This window comes from Mus pahari, chromosome 14 (genome assembly GCF_900095145.1).
Source record: "Mus pahari chromosome 14, PAHARI_EIJ_v1.1, whole genome shotgun sequence".
NCBI lineage: Eukaryota > Metazoa > Chordata > Mammalia > Rodentia > Muridae > Mus > Mus pahari.
The window spans coordinates 19095379-19106512 of record NC_034603.1 but is presented as its reverse complement, the minus strand read 5'-3'; the positions used below and the strand labels follow the sequence as shown (position 1 = coordinate 19106512).

The 11134-nt window shown below is 52.2% G+C and overlaps 1 protein-coding gene across 1 annotated transcript in view; it reads right to left on the bottom strand.

Annotated features, from left to right (window-relative positions):
* Grm6 (glutamate metabotropic receptor 6) overlaps positions 1-10013 on the bottom strand; it is a 13618-nt gene extending 3605 nt beyond the window's left edge. Inside the window, exons 1-8 of the mRNA XM_021213015.1 lie at positions 9528-10013; positions 7752-7968; positions 7047-7182; positions 5779-5933; positions 4163-4303; positions 3860-4060; positions 2234-2379; positions 1535-2158 (exon numbers count right to left, since the gene is read on the bottom strand). Coding sequence (XP_021068674.1) covers positions 1535-2158; positions 2234-2379; positions 3860-4060; positions 4163-4303; positions 5779-5933; positions 7047-7182; positions 7752-7968; positions 9528-10013 — 2106 coding nt within the window. The remainder of the gene's footprint in view (positions 1-1534; positions 2159-2233; positions 2380-3859; positions 4061-4162; positions 4304-5778; positions 5934-7046; positions 7183-7751; positions 7969-9527) is intronic.
* Positions 10014-11134: the final 1121 nt, after the last annotated feature.

Below are 11134 nucleotides of genomic sequence, written 5' to 3'. Positions count from 1 at the left end.
AGAAGAAGAAGAAGAAGAAGAAGAAGAAGAAGAAGAGGAGGAGGAGGAGGAGGAGGAGGAGGAGGAGGAGGAGAGAAAAGAAAAGAAAAAAAAAGCAATGAAATACTGCTGCATATCCATTGATAGAAGCATCTAGAAAAACCAAAGGTGTGAGGGAGTTAGGGGAGCACAGAATCTCCTGTAAGCATCTCCATCCAATGAGTGAGGGGAGTCTTGGAACACTTTCTCAGAATCCATTGTATGAACCAATGCCATGGGGAAGTGAATACAGGAAGACAAAGCCAGGAAGGAAGAAGGACTCCTCTGCCCAGGAGAATATGCCTTGTCAACATGGCCAGGCTGTGCCAGCATCCAGAGTGCATGGTTGGGTGCACACAGTCACACCAGCCACCACAGACTCGTCGTCAAGTCCTCCTAGTTCTCCCTCCATAGAAAGCGTCCCGTCTGTGGAGTCTGTCCAATACTGTAATAGTAGCGGCTAAGGAGAACCTCTGTGGGAATTCTGAACTTCAATGTTTAAAGCTCATTGCACCACGTGATGCTGGCCCTGGTGGAATGAGTGCCGCACCCCACGGTGACTGAGGCCTCAGGGGTACATGTGAGTCAGGCTGTGGGAGAGCTCTGTTAACTGAAGCAAATAACAGCACGGTCAGACAGGTGGGTGCTCAGTTTTCTCTCCAGACTCAGCAATGGGAAGAGAGGTTAAAATGTAAGCTGCTCTCAACCCTGAAGAAAAAGAGAGTGCATTGTTCTGCTGGATATTTCAACAGAGTCTCAATGTGTCATCCTGACTGGCCTCCGTCTCACAGAATCCCCCTTCTTCTGCCTCCCAAGTGCTGGGATTAACAGTGTGGACCACCACATTTGACTTATTCTTTTTTATTTTTAAACACAGGATCTGAAAGGGGAAAAGTTGACTCTATAAAGAGTCAACTTCTCTGGGGCTGGTGAGATGGCTCAGTGGGTAAGAGCACCCGACTGCTCTTCCAAAGGTCCGGAGTTCAAATCCTAGCAACCACATGGTGGCTCACAACCATCCGTAACGAGATCTGACTCCCTCTTCTGGAGTGTCTGAAGACAGCTACAGTGTACTTACATATAAATACTTACAAATACATAAATAAATCTTTTTTTAAAAAGTCTCTTCTCTGAAGACTTAAAAAAAAAAAATAGGGTCTTACAATGTAGTCCAGGCTGGCCTAGAACTCTCTATGTACACCATAGAGTACTCTATCTCCAAGTGCTGTGTTTAAAGGTTTGTGCTACCACACTGGCCTTAAAATTGCTGCGCCAAGGATGGCTTTGAACTTCTGCTCCTCCTACTTCCACCTCCTGAGTGCTGGTATAACAGGTTTGTGTCACCATGCTGGGTTTATGCTGCACTGGGGGAATCAAACCTAGGGGTTTTGCATGTTAAGAAATCCCTCTGCCAAAAGAACTGTACCCCTAGTCTCTTATTCTCTGAGTTTTAAGGTGGAGGACTCTATGCATCCCTTAGGCACTCACCATGTTACTGGGGAATCTGGGGACCCACCTGCAGGGAGGTGAGGCCGAAGGTGATGACCAGTTGCGAGGTGGGGCTGATGAAGGGTGGCGGTGTGACAGAGCGCTTCCCTTGCTCGAAGATGCGGTAGATGCGGTTGGTCTTGGTGAGCAGGGCTGAGTAGCTGAGCGTGGTGCCCAAGCCGAGCAGGAGTCTTCGGGAAGCACAGACGGCTGCACAAGGCTCGGCTACCATGAGGAAGGTGATGGCGTAGATCAGGAAGATGCCGGTGAGCAGCACATAGCTAAGCTCACGCCCAGAGGCGCGGACTATGGGAGTGTCGTTGTGTCGCATGAAGGTGGCGATGATAGTGGTGGTGGCCACGATGCCCAGGACAGCCAGGAGGAGGGGCAGAGCGGCCCATGGAGAGGACCAGGTCAGGCGCACCACGGGTGTGGGACGGCAGCCAGTGTGGTTGGGTGTGGGCCTCATGTCCCCTGGACAGGCCTCACATGTGAACTCGTCCACCTGGAAGCGGTACCCGTCGCAGGCCTCACAGTGCCAACAGCAGGGCACACCCTTCACCATCTTTTTCCGTTCACCAGGCCCACAGGGGAGGCTGCATTGAGAAGGGGGCACCTCATGGGGGTCACCTGACCACTGTAGAGCTTCCATCTGGGGAAGATAAAAACACAGGCTGCTGACCTCTGCCACCAGGAATTCAGAGCCCTTGACCTCCACACCACTTACATCCAGTCTAAGGGCCTCTGCCCATTGGCCCACAGCCTGGTACCCGCCACTGCTGGCACTTCCATTGGTTGCCTGGTACTGGAAGATGTCATAGCGCCCGGGGGCATCTCCATTCTCGTTGAACATCACTGGGGTTCCTGCGCTACCTACAGGGAGAGGACAGTCATCTCTGGTTGCTTTTCCAGCCCCAAAAGTCATCTTCCTGGGAAGTCTCAAAGACCAGCCAGGATAAGAGAAGGACCAGACAGGCTCCTGGCAGGGTGCTCAGCAGCACTCGTTAGCAATGGGTGCAGCTTCAGGGCAGGAGATGAACGCTGCCTCCCAGCCAGGAGAAGGACTTGAGACAAACGTGCCTCCTCGGAGGAGCTGGAGATGGCTCAGTGAGGTAACAGCTCTTACTGCTGAAGCATGAGCACCTGACTTCAGATCTCAGCACTCACTCCCAGTGCTCAGGAGCAGAGACAGGAGGATTGCTGGGTCTTGCTGGCCCCCAGCCTAGCTCCAGTTTTAGTGAGAGACCCTGCCTCAAAGTAATAAGGTGGTGGGGAGTGATAGAGAAGGACACCTGATGTTCATCTGTAGTCATGCACCCAAGGTGTACACATAGACACAGGTCTCACAAAACCAAAATATCAAGCAAGCATCCCAAATACCTGATAGGACAACTCCCACAAGCCACGTATATGTGGTAGGATTTTCCCTGTCCAATTACATTAAAATATTAGTGCAGCAGGAGGCTTATGATTGGACAGGGAAAGGAAGTCAGAGCTAAGAGTTGCAGGGTCAGGGAGCAACTGGGGAGAGGGAGAGAAGCAAGATGGAAGACACCTAGCACGATGATTCAGAATCCGCGTGGTTTTAAATAGCCACGGGCAGATTTAATATCATAAAGGATAGAATAACTGGGGCCAGGTGGTGGTGGTGGTGCACGCCTTTAATCCCAGCACTTGGGAGGCAGAGGCAGGAGGATTTCTGAGTTTGAGGCCAGCCTGGTCTACAGAGTGAGTTCCAGCTGAGCCCTGAAACCACAGAGTTGAGATCACCTGGCAGGAGCCATGTGGCTCGCCAGTGCCTGGTGCAGTATGGGAACTTGCCTGTCTTTTTAATATTTCCTTCAACACATACACACAGGAAATTTCTTTGGGTCTGTTCAGATACATTCCTTAGAGCCTGGACCGTACACAGCTTGTGTTGGTATAGGGAGCATGTCAGATCCATGCCTTTTGCTCCAGCAGCTCAGAGCCTGGCTGGGGCTACATTTGAAAGCCTGTGACTCAGATTAGGCTGTGCATCCACAACAGGGTGCTTCCTGGGGTCTGGACCCCAGGCGCACCACAGAGCCTGGGTCTTTTAACAGCTATCCGCAGTGGACAGGAAGTTCTATGTGACTTGTGGGGTCCAGGTAGATGGATCAAAGAGCAGTTCTTCAACACTGAATTTTGCAAAGTGGCTCTGAGGATGAAGCCCCTGGAGGGTTAAAAAGCAGAGGCCTGCACTTGGCTCAGATATCCAGGGTCCAGTCTGGGTGTGTTCTCTTCCTTCCTTCCCCTTTTCCCACGGATGAGCTGCCAGTCAACCCACAGAACCTGCCTTTTTCCCACCCTGTGGGGCCAGGCACCCACTCACCATTGAAGCGGACTGCTCGGATGTAGTGCAGCAGGGTCCGGCCATCAGTAGGCTCCATGGCTGGGCACAGGCCTGTGTGGCCTGGGCAGAGTGCTTGGTGCATGCTGTGCAGAGCGTGAGCGATGGCATACACAGCATCTATCACGAACTGCACCTTCCCCTCCTGTTCATAGGCGGAGTCCTGGCCGATGCGTTCCTCGCCTGTCCTAGGAGGCCCAGAGGAAGTATGCCTGGCCCCTAGACACCAAACCTGAACTCCCCACCCTCTCCCCTGTCACCTTCCCCATCCTGGTTAGTGCTCACCTGTGCATTTCCGGGTGGAATCGTCTGACTGGCCACCTAAGCTGGTTAGTTTGCAGTTAAAATTCTCTTCCCAGAACTCGGCAAACCAGATGTTTCTGCGGTTGTTCTCCAGGGAACGAGTCATGAAGTATTGGTCAAATCCTAAGAGGTAGGAGGAGGGTGGTGACCATCAGCCAGGTGCCCTTCTCTCGTGTCCTTTGGTCACTGGCCCACTGTGTATCCAGGAGTGGCCCTGTGGTCAAGATCTGGATTCTGAAGGCAGAGATAGGAGAATTCCCCCAGAGCAAGCTGTCTAGCAATGCTAGCCATATCGGTGATCTCTGGGGTTGGACCCACAGACCCTGCCTCAGTGAATAAGGTGGAAAAAGAATTGAGGATGACTCCTGAAATCAACCTCAGGCCTCCACATGCACAACCATACACTTGTGTCATGTACAACACACACATGCACACTCGCACACACACACACAAGCACACACACACACACACACACACACACACACACACACACGAGCACACGCACACACACAGAAATGGAAAAAGGGGGGGAGGAACACGGCAGCTCCAGCATCCTTAAAGAATTTTTCACTGCCTTTTATGTCATGGTTAGGGGCTGCTATGGCTATGTTAAGGACAGGGCTTCACTATCCACCTTGTGAACATGAAACCAGAGGCACAAAAAAAAATTACAGAACTTTAGGAAAAAACCTAACTAGAATCCAAGGCCCTGAGAACACCATGGGCTCACCGCTCCACACTGGCACCCCCCACTTCCAGATCTCTTCAGATGAAAGGCCTTGATTGCTAATACTCTCGGACCAGCTTGTCCACTTGACAATTTTTTGTTGTTGTTGTTGTTGTTTTTGTTTTTGTTTTTTTCAAGACAGGGTTTCTCTGTGTAGTCCTGGCTGTCCTGGAACTCACTCTGTAGACCAGGCTGGCCTCAAATTCAGAAATCCGCCTGCCTCTGCCTTCCAAGTGCCGAGATCGAAGGCGTGCGCCACCACACCCAGCTCACTTGACAATTCTTTAGCAGTCTAGCTAAAAGAAAGGGTGTGAAGGTGGGCACCCCACAAAGGATGGAAGCCTGTGGGAGGGTGTGGTGCATCCTCTACTGGGTCTCCTCTGAAGCATGCTATCAAGGCTGCAGCTTCAGTCCCCTATTCAGAGAAGTAGGAAAGCCCCTGGTAAAGTGAAGTCTCACCAATGGAGTCTTCTCAGAGCTCCCAGCTGGGAATGGAGTTGGCAGGGAGACAGACAAGGTAGGCCTGGCTCACTTCATCACTTGGATCGGAAGGATCATCTGTTCCACATCCCTGGCATCTCCGCTGCCAACCTTCCCACTTAAATTACCTTTGGTACAACCAAAACTATGTGCATGGCATTTTAAAGCAACAGCAAAACGCTAGGGGCTCTTTGCTCTGGACTCTGAGCTGAGTGTCCGTTCTCCCATATGCCTCATTCAAACAACTGCTTGCTGGGATGAGACTACAGAATCTCAGAGTTACACAGCATGTGGGACTCCTGGAAGAGAGCGGTGCCTGGGAGACAAATGTGGAAATGAGCATCCCAAACAGGAAGAGCATCTGGGTGGAAGAGTGGGGTGGGGGACTTACCGTCGATCGAAGCCCTTTTGGGCAAGATGGTGATGGCCCCCACAGCCTCTTCTTCTAGGTTCAAGATAGGAGAGATCTTGGATCCCCAGCTGTCTGAGCCAACCCACAGGAAGTGGCCAGTCAGGTTGGCCTGGCGTGTTGCTTCCAAGACCCTCCTGGTAGGAACAGAGTTAGAAGTGAGTTACAACCTGGGATCGTCCTCCAGTTTGGTCCTAGCCACCTCCCATCCTGTATCCCTCCATCCTTCTCCACACCAACCATCACATCCCTGTTTAATCAGGGCTCTGCCCACTGTATGTATGAGTGTGTGTGTGTGTGTGTGTGTGTGTGCATGCACATATGTTGTATTGTTGTAATATATATGTATGCATGTGTGGTGACCAGAGGTCAACTTCAGGAGGCCTCTAGTGTGTGTGTGTGTGTGTGCATGCACATATGTTGTATTGTTGTAATATATATGTATGCATGTGTGGTGACCAGAGGTCAACTTCAGGAGGCCTCTACACCTTAATTATTATTTATGTATTTATTTATTTCAGGCAAGATTTCTTTAGTGCCCCGGAGCTTCTGATTCGGGTAGGATGGCTGGCCAAGGAGCCCAAGGATCCTTCTATCTCTGCCTCCCCAGTCTGGGATTACAAGCAGCAGGACCCTGGGGTTGAGCTCAGGTCTTCATGCTTGTGTAGCAGGCACTGTACTGGCTGAGCCATCTTCCCAGCCCTCTGTCCACTCTAACCCACTCTACACTGGCCCTCGGACGATGCTATAGTTTGCATTTGCTTTGAGTGTTTCTATCTGGTGAAAGCTTACACCTCAGCGTAAATGCTGGGAGGTGACGCGACCTCTGAGAAGTGGAGCTTATAAGCCAGCCCTGATATTGAATGCCTTTAATCCCAGCACTCAAGAGGACAGCCTGGTCCACACAGCAAGTTCAGGGGATACAGAGTGAGGCCCTGTCTCATAAAAAAAAGAGGTGTGGCTTGGTGCAAGGTTATTGGGTCACTGGGGACGTTGCTCTTGACCTCTGGAGGAGCGAGGTAATTCTGTGAAAGTGAATAGTTATAAAATTCTCCTGGCATGGATATTTTATTATAGTACAGAACAATGGGTTAATGCAGAGAGCTCCTTTGGGGGATGTCAGGGGCACTCAGAAGCCATTCTGTCTATGAATTCATCCACCAATGCCATGCCCAACTTCCCAGGCTGGAAAAGAGCCTTGGCTGGCATCAAAGAGTCTACGTGGTGGCTGAGTGTGCCGCCTGTCCCACCTGATGTCATCTTCATTGGCAAAGATGATGATGCCCCGGGCGTTGGGTGTCTCCATGAGCCTCCGGATCACTTTGTGAAATTCTCCTGGCTTTGGCTCCCTGGGAATCTTTATTGATTGGGCAATACAGACACCTCCTGGATGGTGGGGATACCAAAGTCAACCCTTATCTCACCTACCCCCCCCACATACCCATCTACCTGCTGCTTCTGTGACTATACGCTACAAGTATGTGACTTAAACCCTGTGTAGGGCTTAAGTGAGGAGTTTGTGGGGTAGAGAGCTTGCCTGCACCCTACCAAGCGGACTATAAGCACGACCCGAATCCCTTAAAGTAACAGTTCTCAACTTGTGGGTCACAACCCCTTTGGGGACTGAACAGCCCTTTCACAGGGGTCACCTAAAACCATTGAAAAGCACAGATATTTACATTATAATTCATAACAGTAGCAGATTTACAATTATAAAGTAGTAACAAAAAATAATTTAATGGTTGGGGTCACCACAACATGAAGAACTGTATTAAAGGGTCAGCTAGCAGTGTTTGGAATGCAAGACAGCCTTAAAGGGACCTTACCCTCCTGAAGCACTATCCTGCCTGGCAACAGAGACCCCTCCATTCCTCTATATTCCATCCCATGGATCCTGGCTAACCCCTTTGTTAGTTGACTGTTGCCTGGAACCCCCATGCCCACTCCAAACTCACCAGCTTCTCGGGAGATCTGCACAAAGGCCTCAACCCCGCTCTCGCCATAGTTGCCCTCAGAGGCCAGTGTAGACACATAATTCCATCCCAGTGCCCGCACAATGTCCACCATGGCCTGAGCCTGGTAGGAGTCAGGAGGCACCACTCGGGAGAAGAAGTCATAGCGTGTGGAGTCACTGAGCTCTGGGGCTGTGGAGGCATAGCTGATCTGGGGTATCTGAAGCAGGAAGGACAGACAGCTAGGCTGTGGCTGGAGGGTCCAAAAACCAGGATGGCATTGGGGACTCAGGACATGGATAAATCACAAACGAGTTGGAAATAGCTTTGGGGGACAATAGGGACTTGTGACACAGATGAGGGACGGAAGGTTTGAGGGGGAGAGTTAGAGGTCAGATGAAAGGGCACACAAACACATGCTAAAAGTATGGGGCTAGTGGGCTCTCTGTGGATGCATCTGGTGACCGGAAGGTTGGAAGGGCTCAGAACAGGGCCATTCATAGTTGCAAAGGCTACAAGATGAAGAGGATTCTGGAGATTAGGGAAAGTCTGCCCTGGTCGAGGGGAAAGGGTACTCTGTGGGCCCTGTTTCCCTGAGGGAGAGTCAGTCTTTGTCAGTGGCAGCCCCCTGCTAGGATCAGAGTAGATTAGAGCTGGAGAATCAGGCTAGACAATCCAGTGGAAAGGCTTGATAGAAACTAGGTTTGATCTATGACCATTAGATTAACAGCAGGGATTATAGGACTGAGCCACAAGCTACAAGAAAGTGGGACCTGCGGTCGGGGAGGGGGTGGATACAGTTGAGAAAACAGGAAAAGGAGGCTGAGCTTCTTGGGCTGGAAGCAAATCTGCATTAGAACAGATAGCAGAGGTGGCCCTTCGGGAGATATAGAGGGACCAGCAGGTAGCTCAAGGTGTGGACTGGAAGTCATGGGAAGCCGGGCAGGGGCTGTTCTAGGATGGGGTGAGTGTATCAGCAGTGCAGCGAAGGGGAGTGGGAGAGTAAAAAAGTGGGAGGAAAGGTGGGGGGAGATGGAGGAGGGGTGAGGTTTAACTAGAGAGAGTCAGGGAGACAGATGGAGATAAACAAGAAAGCAAAAACCAGAGGAAAGAGGGCAGAGCAAGGCCTTCTGCTGCTATAGACATGCCCTCTCCAGAGGCACTCCAATCCCTGGATCCTGAGGAGTCCAGACTATAAAGAACACAATGCCCCCTTGCGATGAAGAAGCCTTGCTGATAAGCAGTATAGAAAAGAGAAGGGAGCTCTGGACGTCTTTAAGAGCCCAACCCACCCCCTACTCCCCACCCCCTGCGCACATTTTGAAATGGAATTTAAATGTCGATTAAAAAAAAAAGGAAAGTGGCATTCCACCCCTCAATACTCTCGGTTTCCAGGGGTAGCTCAGGACCACTTCTAAGGACTTCTAAAGAAGGGCCTCGGTCCCCTGAAATCTAAATACCTTTGTCACCTACGGGTGCTCAGGGGCGGGAGCACCTTGCAAGATTGCACAAGGTGTCAGCAGAACCTGAATGGGTGGACAAGTGGGGGCTCGGTTCAATCTGCCCTTAGCCAACCTCGTCAGGACACAGACTTCTGGAGAAAGGGGCACCCTTCACACAAAGATGCCAGACCAACCAGGTTGGGAAAATTGATCTGCCTCTGTGGACAACAGCTTTTTAATCTGAATGATTGGGAGAGATTGAAACAGATTCTTCCAGAAGTTAGTAAAGGTATCGACCACCTGGGAGGGACGACGGGTGGCAGACGCCCGCCCTCACCGCAAACAGGCGCAAGACGTTGGCGACCATGATGGACACGGAGCTAGCAGAGGCGCCCACCACCGCCACTACGCGCTCAGGAGGCGCGGTGCGCAGCGGGGGGACGCCCCCAGGGCAGCGCACGCTGGCCTCTTCGCCGTCGCCGCGGCCTCGGATGAGCGCCTGCACGAAGCTCAGCGCCTGCTCCAGAGCGTAGGTGTCCCGCGAGCAGGTGTCGAGCAGCCGCGCGCCTAGCCGCACGCCGGGCAGGAGATCCGGGTCGGCGTTGATGCGGTCCAGCGCGTAGAGCATCGCCTCCAGCCGGTGCACGCCCTGCTCCTTCTTCAGCGTCCCGCACGCACGCCCTGCGGCGCCCCGGGCGTGCACCGGGAAGAGGCCGCCCAGCGTCAGGCCGCCTGCTAGGCGCACCGAGCCCGCACCATGGGCTATGTCCGCCTGCGACAGCCACCAGGCTAGCCACAGCAGCAGCACCCGGAGCCGCCCCATCTGCTCCCGGGCTGCGGGAAAGGAAGTTACCGGGACGCCTTGAGCGCCTGCGGACGTAGCTGCCACCCTGTGCTCAGCTGCCACTATGGGAATCTGGCCAGACACCGAGAGCGCAGGAAAAGTTGGTGACTTGGTGACTCGCGCGCCGGCAACTCAGCAGCCTCTCTCAGGCCTCCAGAGGATTATTCTCATTCTCCCTGAAAAGTACCCCGGTCGATGGCCCGTCCCGCTCCCCCACCCCCCACCCCCGACAGTTCTGGGCATCTCTTTCTCTGGACCCACCCCAGCGCACTCTAGGCTGCCTCTCCAGTGGTGCTTACCTGAGCCAACCTCTGGCTAGTAGGACGCGTCTGTGACAGCTGTAAAATCAGAGTTCCAGTCTAGAGGATTTAAGGATTCTGGGGAGGGATGAGAGTGAGGGCAGAGACCCCCTCCAGAGCTTGAGAGTGGAGGAAGGGCTCTCCTCTCTCTGCCTCTCTGGCTTCCTGGTTCTGCTTCTCCCCTAGACTGTCTTTAAATTGTGTCTGACCCAGCAACACCAATAAGCTTGGCGACTCACCCTCAATATGCCGATTATTAAAGAGACAGATAACAGTGAAAGTTGGAGACAAGAGATTTACACGAAGAGTCCCGCCACACTGAGAAGAGGAACAAAGAAGTCCAGGGACTCCCTGGTCTGTCTTCAGAGACTTAGGTTTAAACAGAAAAGGCCACGCATAGCCAAGTGGCTCTGGTTGTTGGGATTCAGTTTCTCCTGCAAGGTGGTCTGACAGGTTGTGAAACTGTGTCATCTCTGTTTGGGAAGCAAGCTTCCTGTCTGACTGCACCAGGCGTCAGGGAGAGCACACGGGTGTCTCTAAAACACACTCTGCTAACAAGAGCCTTGCAGACGCTCTGACGCTGCTCTGCTCTCGGGATCGCCGTGTTCTGCCTTTCATAGTGTCTCCCTACCCCGCCCCCTACGTTCTCAAACTCTCGTCTTCCTGCCATTTTTCATTCTCTGTCCTGACCACTAGAACCTTTTCTCTTAAGATATTGGCATATGTATTTATTTATCTATCGTTGTGTGTGGTATGTGGCACATGCACTCTCAAGCCAGAGTTAGTTCTCTCCATTTTGGC